Source organism: Trachypithecus francoisi, unplaced genomic scaffold (genome assembly GCF_009764315.1).
Source record: "Trachypithecus francoisi isolate TF-2019V2 unplaced genomic scaffold, Tfra_2.0 Lachesis_group0, whole genome shotgun sequence".
Lineage (NCBI taxonomy): Eukaryota > Metazoa > Chordata > Mammalia > Primates > Cercopithecidae > Trachypithecus > Trachypithecus francoisi.
In genome coordinates this window covers 168,340,119-168,356,627 of record NW_022681453.1, presented here as the reverse complement: position 1 = coordinate 168,356,627, position 16,509 = coordinate 168,340,119, and the positions used below count along the sequence as shown (strand labels likewise).

At 39.3% G+C, this 16,509-nt stretch overlaps 1 protein-coding gene across 1 annotated transcript in view; it reads left to right on the top strand.

Annotated features, from left to right (window-relative positions):
- The window catches only part of EFHB (EF-hand domain family member B), a 61,215-nt gene that overhangs the window by 26,612 nt on the left and 18,094 nt on the right, over positions 1-16,509 (top strand). Inside the window, exons 6-8 of the mRNA XM_033212773.1 lie at positions 7,515-7,644; positions 14,068-14,151; positions 14,731-14,798. Coding sequence (XP_033068664.1) covers positions 7,515-7,644; positions 14,068-14,151; positions 14,731-14,798 — 282 coding nt within the window. The remainder of the gene's footprint in view (positions 1-7,514; positions 7,645-14,067; positions 14,152-14,730; positions 14,799-16,509) is intronic.

Here is a 16,509-nt window from a genome sequence, read left to right as displayed (position 1 = left end):
TTATTATTACAGGCATTAGCCACTGCTAATGTTGAATTGCTACTATTATTATTACAGGCATTAGCCACTGCTAATGTTGAAGGGATGTTGAATTTTATCAAATGCTTTTTCAGCATCAATTGAAGTGATCATACAGTGTTTTTACTCTTCATTCTGTTGATATGATATATCCCATTGATTGATTTGCGTATGTTAAAAAATACTTGGGTCCCAAAGATGAATCCCATGAGACTTGCAAATATTATCTTAAACCCATTATTTTAACCTGATAACAACTTAACACTATTTGCATAAACAACAAACAAGGAAAAATAAAAACTCTATGTCTTAACATTCTCCCCTTACCTTTTTAACTCTGTTGTTTCTATTTATATCTTCTTATAATCTCTATGTCTTGAAAAGTTGTTGTAGTTATTATTTTTGATTGGTTCATTGTTTAGTCCATCTACTCAGGATAAGAGTAGTTTGGATACCACAGTTATAGTGCTATACTGCTCTGTGTGTTTCTGTGTGCTTACTATTATCAGTGAGTTTTGCACCTTCAGGTGATTATTCATTGCTTAATAATATTCTTTTTCTTTCTGATTGAAATTGAAGTACCCCCTTAAGCATTTCTTGTAAGACAGGTCTGGTATTTATGAAATTCCTCTGCTTTTTATTTTTATTTTTATTTTTTGGCCTGGGAGAGTCTTTATTTCTTCATCATGTGTGAAGGATATTTTCACCAGATAAGATATACTATTCTAGAATAAAAGTTTCTTTTCTGCAGCACTTTAAATATGTCATGGCACTCTCTCCTGTAAAGTTTCCACTGAAAAGTCTACTGCCAGATTTATTGAAGCTCCATTGTATGTTGTTTCTTTTCTCTCACTGCTTTTAGAATCCTTTCTTCATCCATAACCTTTGGGAGTTTGATTATTCAATGTCTTGAGGCAACCTTCTTTGGGTTAAATCTGCTTGGTGTTCTATAACCTTCTTGTACTTGGATATTGATATCTTTCTCTAGATTTGGAAAGTTCTCTGCTATCTCTTTGAATAAACTTTCTACTCCTATCTCTTTGTCTATTTTCTCTTTAAGGGCAATAACTTTAAAAATAAAATAAAATAAAAAAATAATAAATTTAGTCTCACTATGTTGCTCAGGCTAGTCTCAAATTCCTGGGCTTAAGTGATCTTTGCACCTTGGCCTCCCAAAGTACTGGGATTACAAACGTGAGCCATCTTGGTTGGCAAGGCCAACAACTCTTAGATTTGCCCCTTCGAGACTATTTTTCTATATCTTCTAGTTGTACTTCATTCTTTTAATTTTTTTTCTTTTGTCTTCTCTGATTGTATTTTCAAATAGCCTCTCTTCAAGCTCATTAACTCTTTCTTCTGCTTGATCAGTTCTGCTATTGAGAGACTGATGTACTTTTCAGTTTGTCAATTGAATTTTTCAGCTCCAGAATTTCTGCTTGATTCTTTTTTTGTTTGTTGTTGTTTTTGTTTTTTGAAATGAAGTCTCACTCTGTTGTCCAGTCTGGAGTGCAGTGGTGTGATCTTGGCTCACTGCAACCTCCCTCTCCTAGGTTCAAGTGATTCTCTTATCTCAGCCTCCCCAGTAGCAGGGATTATAGGCACAATCATGCCTGGCTAATTTTTGTATTTTTAGTAGAGATGGGGTTTCACCATGTTGGCCAGGCTGGTCTTGAACTCGTGGCCTTAGGTGATTTACCCGCCTCGGCCTCCCAAAGTGCTGAAATTATAGGTGTGAGCTACTACGCTTGGCCTTTGCGTGATTCTTTTTAATTATTTCAGTCTCTTTCTTAAATTTACCTGATAGAATTTTGAATTCCTTCTCTGTGTTATCTTAAATGTCTTTTGAGTTTCCTCAACACAGCTATTTTGAATTATCTGTCTGAAAGGACATATAGCTCTGTTGCTCCGTGATTGGTCCCTGGTGTCTTATTTAGTTTATTTAGTGAAGTCATATTTTCCTAGATGGTGTTGATACTTGTAGATGTTCCTTGGTGTCTGGCATTGAACAGTTAGATATTTATTGTAGTTCTCACTGTCTGTGCTTATTTGTACCCGTTCATCTTGAAAATGCTTTCCAGATATATGAAAGGACTTGGGTGTGGTGATCTAAGCTGTATCTGCTTTAAGAGGTACCCCAAGCCCAGTAACACTAGTTTTTGCAAACTTGTAGAGGTACTGCCTTGATGAACTTGAACAAGATCCGGGAGAATTCCCTGGGTTACAAGGCAGAAATTCATGTTCTTTTCCTTTACTTTCTCCTAAACATACAGTCTTTCTCTCTGTTCTGAGCCACCTAAAGTTGGGGGTTGAGTGACACAGGTACCCCTGTGGCCACCACTGCTGACTGTATTGGATCACACTTGAAGCTAGTGTAGCATTTGGTCTCACCCAAGTCCTGCTGTACTCAACCTCTGGCTGCAGCCTATGTTCACTCAAGGTCCTGGGGCTCTACAATTAACAGGTGGCAAAGCCCGCCAGGCCTGTGTCCTTCTCTTCAGGGTGGTGAGGTCCCCCAGGCCTTGGGTGGGTACAGAAGTACTGTCTGGGAGTCAAGGACTAGAGTCAAAAACCTTAGACGTCTACCAGGTATTCTATTGTATTGCAGCTGAGCTGGCACTCAAACCACAAGATACAGTCTCTCCCACTCTTCCCTCCCCTTCCCAAAGGCAGAGGAACTTCACCGGGTAGCCACCGCCACCCCAGGCCATGAGGAATAATGCCAGACTATCACCAATGTTCTCTTAAGGCCCAAGGTCTCTTAAGTCAGGTTGAGGTTAATGGCCTGATACTTACCCTTTAGGTCAGTGGGTTCCCCTCTGGCCCAGAGCAGGTCCAGAAATGTTATTTTCAAGAGCCAAGTCCTGGAATTGGGAACCCGAAGAGCCTACTTGGTGCTCTACTCCCCTGTGGGCATGCTGGTACCCAAGGTGTAAGACAAAGTCCTCTTTACTATACTTTTCCCTCTACTTTTCTCAAGCAGAAGGAGTTTTGCTCTGTAGCTACCACAGCTGATAATGTGCTAAGTCTCTTCTGAAGCCAGGAAGTCTAAGAGGCTTACCCAAGACCCTTGATGTACTACCTGGGCCCTGAATAACTGCAGCTGGTTATTCAGGGCCCAAGAGCTCTTCAGTTAGCAGGTGATGAATGCTGGCAGGATTGGGTTCTTTCCTTCAAAGCAGTGGGTTCCCTTTTGGCCCCGGATGTGTCTAGAAATGTCATCTGCAAACCAGACCCTGGAATGGCGGCCTCCTGAGTCCCACCAGTGCCCTATCTTGCTGTGACTGAGGTGGTATCCTAGATGCAAGGTGACGTCTTCCCTGCTCTTCCCTCTCCTCTCCTCAAGCGGAAGGAAGGGGTCCCTTTTGGAGCCATGAGCTGAGTTTTGCAGCCTGGGGTTAGGGGAGGGGTGATGCCAGCATTCCCTTGGCTGCCCCAGCTGGTGTCCCAGTATGACATGTGTCCCGCCCCTAGTCCACTGTCTCTGGGCCTGGTTCTGCTCTGGGAGTCGCCTAAGAGTTCCAGTCCTTATGGCCTAGACCACCTTTCAAGGTTACTTGGAGACACAGAGTGCTGTAGCCCTTGGTGGCGACGTTTGCGGGCACTCAAGTTCGTTCTACTGGGATTGGCAATTCCTTTTTTGATAGGGCTGATTTAAATGCTGCCTCTGTGGACAGGCATCAGCTGAGTTTGGTTCAGTTTTCCATTCTGCTCTAACAGGAAAGCACTGAGTTTAATACCTCACAATTGCTGTGTTCTCCCTGCCCTGGTGCCAGGAGAAGCTCTCTACACCACTCTGCTGCTGCCGGGGTTGGGGAAGGGTGGTGTTCGTGATTCAAAACTATTTTTTCTATCTCTTCAGTGCCTTTTTTTTTTTTTTCAGTGCTATGAAGTTAAAACCAGGTACTATGAGTTGCCCACCTGATTTTTGAGATGGGCACTCATATCTGTGTAGATAGTTGTCAACTTGGTGTCCTTGTAGCGGGTGGGGGGCGGGTATAGGTCTGGGACACAGGACTGGGACATGATCGGTGGAGCTTTCTATTCTGCCATCTTGCTTCACTTCCTCTCTCTGAACATTTTTTCTAACCCCCATCCTTGAGCCATTAAATCATTAATCATTAAATAAACAGGCTATTACTCTCCATGCTTTTAGGGAGCCTGCTCTATATATTTGAAATGTTTTACTTAAATAATATGTAAATAGCAATAAATATGGATCTACAACATTTAAAATACACTTAATACTATAAAATAACTTAATTTTAATCATTACTAAAGTGATACTTTTATAAAATGAAAGCTATATAGAAATATACAATATACAAAAAAATTCCCACAATTCTCTATCTCACACTGATGATTCTTTCTTTCTTCTCTTTTCTCTTTTTTTGAGATGGAGTTTTGCTCTTTCGTTCAGGCTGGAGTGAAGTGGCATGATCTCAGCTTACTGCAACCTCTGCCACCTGGGTTCAAGCAATTCTCCTGCCTCAGCTTCCCAAGTAGCTGGGATTATAGGCACCTGCCACCACGCCTAGCTATTTCTGTATGTTTAGTAGAGACAGGGTTTCACCATGTTGATCAGGCTGGTCTCGAGCTTCTGACCTCAGGTGATCCGTCTGCCTCAGCCTCCTAAAGTGCTAGGATTACTGGCGTGAGCCACTGCACCCGGCCGATAATACTTTCATAGATGTTTTCCTTTGCACTTTTATATATATCAGTATGTATGTTCATTTTATTCCACATCATATATACTTTTTTCCTTTTGCTTTTTTTTTTTTGTCTTATGAAATATTTTGGAATGTCTTTTCATGTCAGTATCTACATTATATTTTCACTATTACGAAAACATATTGTTTATATACCTTTGTAAATGTGGTTGGCTATTTCCTTAAGTTACATTCCTAGATTTCTGAGAAATTTTTACTCTTAGAGCCAAACTGTCAGCTCAAATTACTGCCCAATTTGCCCTTAGACCCAGAGTATCAGAATATCCATTTCTCCACATATGGAGAAATGAGCTTATCCAATAATGAGCTTATCCAGTCTTCTTTATTTTTGTTTAACTAAGAGACAATTATAATTTCTTGTTATTTCAATAACAAGACATTTACTGTTTTTATTTACATTATTTGAATTACTAGTGAGGCTGAATGTCTTTACTCCATCATTTCTTACCTTCTTGGTTGTTCTCTAGTTTCAGTCCTACTTTCTTATCTTGAAATTGAAAACTAACACCACATCAAGACTTGAAAAGAAAAAAGCACAGTATTCAATTTTAAATAAAAAGACTCCTCTGCTGGGTTCTTAGCCCTCAGTCACCCTTTGAATGTTTCTAATATGAGGTAAATTATTACAATGAAATATGAGGGTCGCGATGTTCTAATGATCGCACAAAATCGAACAAGTGCAAAACACCAAACCTCTCAAATCTTAGCATAGTTGAAAGTGCTGCCAGGGATCTAAATCATTGTCATACCTCCCTTGATCTTCAGGATTTCCATAACAATGGTGGAGACCCTGCGTTTTTCATCATTGATATGTCCTTTTCCCATACAATGTCCTTACTTACTTTCTAAATATTAAAGTTCTTCACCCATTTTAAGAATTGAGTTACATGGCAGGGTGCGGTGGCTCACACCTGTAATCCCAGCACTTTGGGGGGCCAAGGCAGGCAGATCATGAGGTCAGGAGATGGAGACCATCCTGGCTAACACAGTGAAACCTCGTCTCTACTAAAAAAACAAAAATTAGCCAGGCGTGGTGGCAGGCGTCTGTAGTTCCAGCTACTTGGGAGGCTGAGGCAGGAGAATGGCGTGAACCCAGGAGGTGGAGGTTGCAGTGAGCCAAGACCACACCACTGCACTCCAGCCTGGGCGACAGAGCAAGACTCTGTCTCAAAAAAAAAAAAAAAAAAGAATTGAGTTACATATTTTCTATAAATTTTGAATATTAACCCTCTATCAGATATATAGTTTGCAAGTATTTTTTTCCCAACTCATAGGTTGCCTTTTCATTTTGGTGATTGTTTCCTTTGCTGTGCAGAAGGTTTTTAATTTGATGTAGTCTCATTTATTTATTTCTGCTTTTGTAGTCTGAGCTTTTGTATCTAAGACACCATTGCCAAGGCCAATGTCAATAAATTTTTCCTCTGTTTTTTCTTCTATGAGTTTTATGGTTTCAGGTCTTACATTTATTTTTTTTTAATCTGTTTTGAGTTGATTTTTGTGTATGGTGCTGCATGTGGAAATCAGGTTTCCCAGGACCATTTATTGAAGAGACTATCCTTGCTCCATTGTTTCTTCTTGCTGCCCTTGTTGAAAATTAGTGCATTGTATATGTTTGGATTTATTTCTGGGCTCTCCATTCTGTTCCACTAGTCTGTTTGTCTGTTGCCAGTACCATACTGTTCTAATTACTACAGCTCTATAATATAATTTAAATCTGGACATGTAATGCCTCTAACGTTTTTTCTTTTTCCTTATAATTACTTTGGCTATCCAGAACCTTTTGTGGTTCTATATAAATTTTAGGATTTTTTTTTCTGTTTCTGAGAAGAATGCTACTGGAATTTTGATAGGGATCACATTGAATCTGTATTTTGCTTTGGGTAGTATGAACATTTTAAGAAAATTTAATTATTCTGATCGATGAGCATGGAATATCTTTTCATTTTATTTGTGTCCTCTTCAATTTCTTTCATCATTGTTTTATAGTTTTCAGTGTACAGGTCTTTTACCTCCTTGGTTAAGTTTATTCCTAAGTATTTTTTTTTTTTTAGGCTATCATAAATTGAATTATTTTCTTGATTTCTTTTTTGTCTAGGTTGTTATTTTTTATAGAAATGCCATGGATTTTTATGTGTTGATTTTGTATTCTTTGACTTTACTTAATTCATTTATTAGTTCTTTTCTTTTTTTTTTTTGAGAAAGAGCCTTACTCTGTTGCCCAGGCTGGAGTGCAGTGGCATGATCTCAGCTCACTGCAACCTCCGCCTCCTGGGTTCAAGCGATTCTCCTGCCTCAGCCTCCCAGATAGCTGAGATTACAGGTGCATGCCATCACGACCAGCTAATTTTTGTATTTTTAGAGAAGACAGGGTTTCACCATGTTAGCCAGACTGGTCTCAAATTCCTGGCCTCAAGTGATCCACCAGTCTCAGCCTCCCAAATTGCTGGGATTATAGGCATGAGCCACTGGTGTGCCTGGCCAAATTCATTAGTTCTAACAGTTTTTTGATGGAGACTTTGGAGTTTTTTACATATAGCTTTTCAGATATTAACACAAGGTATTGTTGTGTGTAGCATCCCACCAGTCTCCCAGCTCACATGGGGGAATGCTTATGTCTTTATTAGCTAAATCTGTGCAGTTTCTGCACTGTTACAATTTCATTTTTTGTTCCATTCTCATTTTCAATGTCAATGAGAACATAACGTGCATCTTGCAAGATAAGGTTATTTGTGTTGCTTAAATCATAAGTCTTCCTTTCTTTTTCCACAGGAGAGGCAAAGAACCGAAAGTATAACCCATCAAGTTTCCATAGGTTTAATGTGTATGGAGTACCAACACCACATTTTAATGATGGACGAGCCATGGCAAAATCTTTATATTGGCTCCATGAACTACAAATGTAAGTTTAATTACACTGTGCCCAGGAACAAGTGTTAGACATTTGGACTTAAAGAAAAGTTGATTTTTAAAATTTATTTTTTGAAGAGGTAATAAAATGATATGGTTCAAACAAAATGATTAGAAAAAAATAGAAAAAACAGTGTAATGTATTTCACTTCTGACACCCGTCCTGTCTAGTTCTTACAGAGGTAAAAATGATACTTTTTTTTACTGTCTTTATTCTGAAGTTACAAGCAAATATAAAGACATATATGCATGTTTTAACTCTCTGGGATCAACTTTATTTGTGTTTCTTAAATACAACGGACTTTCAAAACTCTACCAAGACAATTGTAATCGACTTGAAATTTGTTTATTTATTTATTGAGACAGCATGTTGCTCTATTACCCAGGCTGGAGTGTAATAGGGCCATCATAGCTCACTGCAACCTTGAACTCCTGGACTCAAGCTATCCACCTCAGCCTTCTGAATAGCTGGGAATAAAGGCATGGATAACCATCCTGTCTTGACCTGATATTTGTTATTCAGCTTTGTTGAATAGTTATTTGGGCACCTGAGCATCAGACTCAACTTTTTCAAATTGTGACCTTTTTATGTCTTCATGCTGTAAAAACTACTTCCCTAGAAAACAAAATTGGGTCCTTAGTTTTGCATTTCCTGTGTTATATTTTATATCTGAGCCAACATGTAAACTTTGGAAGGTTGCTCATAAAAGTCTAGATTTCTCGTTATGCTTAAAAAAATCAGAAGATTGTGGATACTGGTGCCATGGGTTGAAGATTCTAAATACTGGTGCTGTCGCACCCTCCCCAAAAAGATATCCTGATGCCCAGAACCTATGAATGTTACTTGGTGTGGAAAAAGGGTCTTTGCAGACGTAATGAAGGATCTTGAGATGAAGAGATCATTCTGGATTATCTGAGTGGGTGTTAAATCCAATGATTAGTATCTATAGAGGGGAAGAAGAAAATTTGATACACAAGAGGAAAAGATACGTACAGGGGAAGGTATGTGAAATGGAGATAGATATTGGTGCGATGTGCCTATAACCAAGGAATGCGAAGTAATGCCAACAGCCATCAGACTTGGAAGAAGCAAGGAATGGGCTGGGTGTGGTGGCATATGCCTGTAGTCCCAGTGCTTTCAGAGGCTCAGGTGGGAGGATGGCTTGAGCCCAGGAGCTAGAGGCCAACCTGGGCAACATAGCAAGACACCGTCTCTAGGGAAAACAAAAAAAGCAAGAAATGAATTCTCCCCTAAAGCTGTTAGAGGAAATGTGGCCTTGCTGACAGTTCGGTTTCAGACTTCTGGCTTCTAGAACTGTGAGAGAATACATTTTTTAAAGCCATCAGTTTTTGGTAATTTCTTATAGCAACCACATGAAACTAATACATGGGCCTTGCATTCACATTTGTCAATGATGGGGTAGATTTGTTCTGATCTCTGCCCTTTTTAAAGGAGACAATGGCCCTCTAGGTTTCCATAGGCCCAGCATGCACACAGACTTAGCATTCCTGCAGGTATCCAACCTGCCTCACTCTTTTGCCTATTTTGTCTCCGTGACAATAACAGCTCTCAGTTATAGAGGCAAAATTCTGAGCACTTTATGTATTATTAGTTTAATCCTACTAAGAACTCCACAGGATAGGTGTATTCTAATTTTTATTCTTCCCATTTTACAGGTGAAAAAGCTGAGGAACAGAGGGGTTAAATCATTTGCCTAAGATCATGCAGCTCAGATGTATCAGGGGTAAGAATGAAATCCAGGCAGTGTTGGCTCTAGAGGCAGCCCTAACCACTGCACCAGATCTATAGGCACTTGATTCTTGATCACCTGTTTATGGGCTTCAAAAATGATTTCCATTCCTCTTTCCCTCCTTTATTACATGGGTTTCTGATACTTGAATTATTCAAAATAAGGATGGTAAAACACACACATAGAATAAATTTTTCAGTATCATAGTAACCCTGCATGAGACAGTTTTTATTTAGGATATGGATGAAGCATTTACATAATAAATATTTCTTATTAGTTTACATTTTGAGGCATCTAATTTTATATGCACATTTAACATACATTTCTTATTATTAAAATAGTTGAACTATGTATAAAGGAAAGTGTAAAGATATTATTTAAAGATTTAAGGACTATAGAGATTTATAATTAAATATAATAAATTGATACTTAAAAGGAGACAGATATGGTTTATCCATTTTCAGTGGGTTAGAAATACAAACTTGCTATCCGTTTGTAAAACATATGAGGTAAACACATTAACAACAATGTGGTCCTCAAGAACATCCTAAGAGCAGAACAACTATCAATGATTTAGTGTTGCCACAGAAAAACTCACAAAGTTTATAAGGGCAAACAGTGAGCAGGGCATGCTTCCCTCCAACTTGTCTATCCCCAAGGGGACATTGTTTATGGAACAGTGTTTTATATGATCATACATTTTTTCTTTTTTTTTGAGATGGAGTCTCCCTCTGTCACCCAGGCTGGAATGCAGTGGCATGATCTCGGCTCACTGCAACCTCTACCTTTTGGGTTCAAGCGATTCTCATGCCTCAGCCTCCCGTGTAGCTGGGATTACAGGTGTGCGCCACCATGCCTGGCTAATTTTTGTATTTTTAGTAGAGATAGAGTTTCATCATGTTTGTCAGGCTGGTCTCGAAAACATGACCTCAGGTGATCCGCCCACCTCAGCCTCCCAAAATGCTGGGATTACAGGCATGAGCCACTGCGCCTGACTCTTTTTGTATTTTGAAACTTAATTGGAATGTTATTGCTAGCAGTAGATAAATTCTTTATTCTTTTTGTTGCAGTTTAAAAAGAGCTCACTACTTCATTCGGTTTGATTTCTGTTATAAACTTGGAGTCAAGTGTGTTAATTTACATTTTGAGGCATCTAATCTTATATGCACGGTTTAACATACAAATTTGGTTTACTTTCAACTTTTATGGGATACATTTCCTCTGTAAAAGACGATCTCTGTTGGCTGGGCATGGTGGCTCATGCCTATAATCTCAGCACTTTGGGAGGCTGAGGCAGGCAGATCACGAGGTCAGGAATTCGAGACCAGCCTGGCCAACATAGTGAAACCCTGCCTCTACTAAAAATACAAAAATTAGCTGAGTGTGGTGGCACACACCTGTAGTCCCAGCTACTTGGGAGGCTGAGGCAGGAGAATCACTTGAACCCGGGAGGCGGAGATTTCAGTGAGCTGAGATGGCGCCATTGCACTCCCGCCTGGGTGACAGAGCAAGACTGTCTCAAAAAACAAAAACAAAAACAGCCCGGGTGCGGTGGCTCAAGCCTGTAATCCCAGCACTTTGGGAGTCCGAGGCGGGCGGATCACGAGGTCAGGAGATCGAGACCCTCCTGGCTAACACGGTGAAACCCCGTCTCTACTAAAAATACAAAAAATTAGCCGGGCGTGGTGGCGGGCGCCTGTAGTCCCAGCTACTTGGAGGCTGAGGCAGGAGAATGGCATGAACCTGGGAGGCAGAGCTTGCAGTGAGCCGAGATTGCACCACTGCACTCCAGCCTGGGCGACAGAGCGAGACTCCGTCTCAAAACAAAAACAAAAACAAATAAACGAAAAGGATCTCTATCTATATTCTGCTTATGACCTTTGGTTTGAATAATCAAAGCAAAGTCAAATCAAACTTTGATTTGAGTCATCAGATGGTAGGCATGCATGTGCGAGTGCACGTGTTTGTGCGCGTGTGTGAATGAATGAATTCACTGGCACACAAAGAGCTTTATCTGAGTTGGTTCGTGAATGCTAAGAGGTTGTGTAATGATATTGCATTATTGATATTCTGACATACATGGTTGCCCACAGATACTTCCTGATTGTTGCAGAAGCATACTCCAGGCAGTTCTTGACTAAAAAGAGTTGGCTCTGTGCCTTACAGTTCTTTTTCCTATCTCTGCATGTTCCTAATTATGTACCTTGTAGCTGATTTTTCTTTTTTTTTTCTTTGAGACGGAGTTTCACTCTGTCACCCAGGCTGAAGTGCAGTGGTGTGATCTTGGCTCACTGCAACCTCCGCCTCCCAGGTTCAAGTGATTCTCCTGCCTCAGCCTCCCAAGTAGCTGGGATTACAGGCGCCTGCCACCACTCCTAGCTAATTTTTGTATTTTCAGTAGAGACGGGGTTTCACCATGTTGGCCAGGTTGGTCTCGAACTCCTGACCTCAGGATGATCCACCCACTTCAGCCTCCCAAAGTGCTGGGATTACAGGTGTGAGCCACTGCGCCTGGCCTGGAGCTGATTTTTAGATTGTTAACTCGGTTTGTTCAAGTTCTAGCCCTAAACTGCATTGATTTATTCTGACTCCACCTACATTCTTCCCCCCACCAACAAATGGGAAGGAAATGAAGAAATGAGATGAATTACTTATGTTTCTTCTTTTGTTCCTCCACAGAGTGTTACTCTTCTCCAGAAATTTATTCAGCTCAGTAGTTCAATAGCACAGGAGATACTTTGAAAAGCAAATGGAGTTTAAGAATGTAATGTTCATTGTCTTTAGTCTTAGCAAAACAATAGATAATTTATTAATTTTAATGTTATTAAATAATAGTGTTGTAATTTTACAGGTTTGAAAAGAAATTTTATTCATTTAATCACAACAGTAGAAGTAACAAAATTATTTTACAAAAAACTGGCAAAATAAAATCACTCATAATCCTGTTCACTTTAATTCAGCCATTACTATCATTTTAATGTATTTTATCCTAGTGTGGCTTCCTATGTAGATTTTTGCATAGTTTTCGCCAGAGTGCAATCCCATTTTATATCCTGTTTTCCACCTAACACAAAATAATTATATATTGCTGTATATCCCAGCATTGAAAATGCATGCAGTGTATTCTTATTAATGTGATATAATTTAATCACCCTCCGCAACTGAATATTTTGATTCTTTTCTTTATTCCGTTGTAGTCAATAAGCTGCAAACATTTTTTATACATATAACTTGTCTACATTTTTTTTTTTTTTGAGACAGGCTCACTCTGTCGCCCAGGCTGGAGTGCCGTGGCATGGTCTTGGCTTAGTGCAGCCTCTGACTCACAGGTTCAAGTGACCGTCCTGCCTCAGCCTCCCAAGTACCTGGGATTACGGGCATGTTCCACCACACCTGGATAATTTTTGTATTTTTAGTAGAGCTAGGGTTTTACCATGTTGGTCAGGCTGGTCTCGAGCTCCTGACCTCAAGTGATCTGCCCACTTTAGCCTCCCAAAGCAGTGGGATTACAGGTGTGAGCCACCATGCCCAGCCTCTTTTCTACATTTTTAATTGCTATCTGGATTATATCATTATTATTGGTTCCTAGATGTGGATAAAAGGACATGAGTGCTTTTATGCTTTTTGATTCATATTGCCCAATTATTTTCAAAAGGACTGTAGGAATTTGCACTAGCAATCTGTAAATGTTTTACTATACTTTTTGCCAAAGTTAGATATTCTCTCTCTCAATATACTTACATATATTTGCTTGTTTATTAGGTTAGAAGTGGCACTTTGTTATTCTTTTATTTTACATTTATTTTATTACTAGAGAGTATTATAAATTCCCCATGTATTTGCTTACTAGATGTGAGTTATTTGTTTATATCCTTTGGCTATTTATTTATTTGATGCTAAATTTTTTTATTTTTATTTTTATTTTTTGTAGAGATGGGATCTCACTATGTTACCCAGGCTCATCTCAAATTCCTGGCCTCAACTGATCCTCCAGCTTTAGCTTCCTAAAGTGTTGAGATTACAGGCATGAACCACTGTGCCTGGCCTGATGCTTAATTTTCTTCTAGCAATTTTACAAGCTACACTTACTTTATATTATTTTTTTGAGACAGGGTCTCACTCTGTCACCCAGGCTGGAGTACAGTGGTGTCATCTCAGCTCACTGCAACCTCAGCCTCCCAGGCTCAAGCGATCCTCCTAGCTCAGCCTCTCGAGTAGCTGGGACTACAGGTGCATGCCACCACACCAAACTAGTTTTTGTATTTTTTTTAAGAGACAGAGTTTCGCCATGTTGCCCAGGCTTGTCTCAAATTCCTGAGCTGAAGCCATCTGCCCAGCTCGGCCTCCCAAAGTGTTGGGATTACGGCAGTGAGTCACTGTGCCTGGCCAGGAGCTACATTTACAATAGTGATGTTAACACCTTGTTTTTATTTACTAAAAATATTGTTTGCTTACCTTATTCATTAATCAAGATTTATTTTATTTTAGTGTAAATGGAAGAAAAATGAACACATAAAACTTTATTTTTAGCAGAGAGTTTCTTTTGAAACTACATTTGTTCCTTGAAGGCCTAATGATACTATGGTATTCTTCAGCTTACGTATATTTGGCAGCCAAGAATACTTTAGGTAATAGAGATACCTGATAATGTTCTAATTTTGCAGGAAAAGAGGAGCTAAGTTTGTATCCAAAAGAGAGGATGATTTCAAAGAAAAGTTTCAACATAAACTTGGAAGAGTTTTAGATCCGTAAGTTAATGATTAACTTCAAATTGATAGTTTCTTTGCACAGAATTTAAAAAGTATTCTTTTGGTAACTGTTGGTGTGCCTATTAGATTCTATCTATTAAATAAGAAAATCATTATTTTATTGTTAATCAGTTAATCTGTTAATGTCTATAGAATTTGGGATTTCAGGAAAGCAGTGAGTTCTCCAAAATGCAGAGGGCACTGGAGAAGAGAGAGGGATAATTTTGCATAAAGCATTATTTGTGAGATATCAGAGATTTTAACTTACTGTGTTTACGTTTGTCTTTGTCTTTCCTGTTTGTCTGTCTTGCTCTCTATTTATACTTTGGTAATTTTGCTTTGAATGTGTTCTATTTTCCCTTTGTAATTCTGGGCTCCTGAAAGAGGGTAAAGGCATTCAGTCATTGTTAATGCAAGTGGAAGATCAGACAAAAGATCTATTGGAGAACTTTTGTTTGATCTTCATAGTTTGGTTATGAGATAAAATATGGGCTACTAAGAACATATGGCAAACATATTTTAAATTCCAGAGATGCCATGTGGTGGGTATTTTAACTAAGGATTTGTTTTCTTTGATAGCATTGCAGAAACAATGAATGTTCCCCCAGACTACACATTTGGAGCTTGTCTCCGTCCTGAGGAGTATGGTAAATATACACACTTTCTCTGTAAAAAACCCCAAACAAACAGCAACAAAATCTCTGCAAAGTTACACAGTTAAGCTCACCATCTCCTTATTTCAGAACTTCTAATTTTAAAGGCTTAAAATGTTGCATTAACATTAATGGGAAAAGTATATAACAGAAATTTTTTTTTCATATTGTGTTTGAAATACGTACAGTTGGAAGCCCTTGTAATGAGTACTGTAAGTACTTTGACTGTAAGGCTTTGACTTTTATTTAAGAAAAATAAATATGGCTTATATTAAACAGGCCAAAGTGAAATGGAGCAGCTTTTTAATGAAGTCGGATATCGTCCTAGGTCCTAACTTCTCAAAGTGTGGTCTGCAGACTGCCAGTTTTGGCATCCCCTGGGAGCATCTTAGAAATGCAGAATCTCAGGCCCCATCCCAGAATTATTGAATCAGAAACTGCATTTTAACTGTATTTCCGGGTCAATTTTAAGCACATTCAAATATGAGAGAGCACTGTACTCTACAACCACATAATTAAGAACCACTCTTTTCCTACCAGCCAGCCAGCTAGCCAGTCAGTTAATCAGTCAATCAATACATAAAGTAGCAGAAGAAACTTACTTGTATTTTGTCTGTATTTCTAGGCAATCTAAACTGCAGATATCCAAAGGGAAAAATATGCTACAGCTTATCAGGATTGGGCTGTGTATCAGTGGTTCTCAAAACATGGGCTGCAGACTACCTGCATTAAAATCATCCAGGGAGTTTATTAAATCTGCACATTCTTGGGACCCATGCCCTAGATATTCTGATTCAGTAGGTTCTTATATACACTAAGGTTTAAGAACCATTGTGAAAAATGTTTTAGCTAAAGTTCACTCATTGATAAATAGAATAAATATTTATTGAGCTTTTGCAAGACAGTGGTTTGGAGCGTCATTAATTACTACATTAGGAAGTTATATTTGGGTTCTGTTTTTACACAAACTACTAATGTTTAATGGATGCCTATCCATCTTAGAGGCTTTAATATCTTTTGAAGAGGGTAAGGGATGATTAGGAAACCATCAATTAGCTTGAAAAAGAAGTAGGTAATCATGGTAAATTCTGCCTGTTTGAGGGCAAGCTTCATGCTGGTGGGTGCTCTGTCTCGCTGTCTGTTGGATCCTCAGGATCCAGCACATAGGACATCTTTCACTAATATTTATAGCATGAATTGATGAATTAAAAGAATAAGAGAAAGCTGAGAGTCCTGGCGGGAAGATGGGAGGTGTGTGTAGGCTGGGGAAAATGAACAGAGGCAGGAGGTCTCCTCTGGTGATATCCACCAAGCCGCCACATCTGGAGCAGCATGGTCAACTCTAGTTGGGGTGTGGGTTAGGACTCTCTTAGTTAATGGAGCTATGAAGAGAGACAGGCCTCCAGTGCTGGTGGTAGCATGAGTGGAAGCAAGGCTGAGAAATGGGAACTTGGTATGCAGACTAACAGCCAACTGGAAACTTACATAGGAGAGAGTAGATAATTTGAGTTTGATTTTTACAAGGCTCTCCCAGTTTAGTCAGTTTCAAGGCACACTGAGTGGTCTGCACCTGAACTCAGCCCTAGCTTTCAGATCCTCAGCATTGTAGACAAATGACCAAGAGGTAGTCAAGCAAGGACTTCACTGTCTAAGGAAAATACTTGACAGCTGAGTGCGGTTGGTGATGTCCACATGAAATTCATTT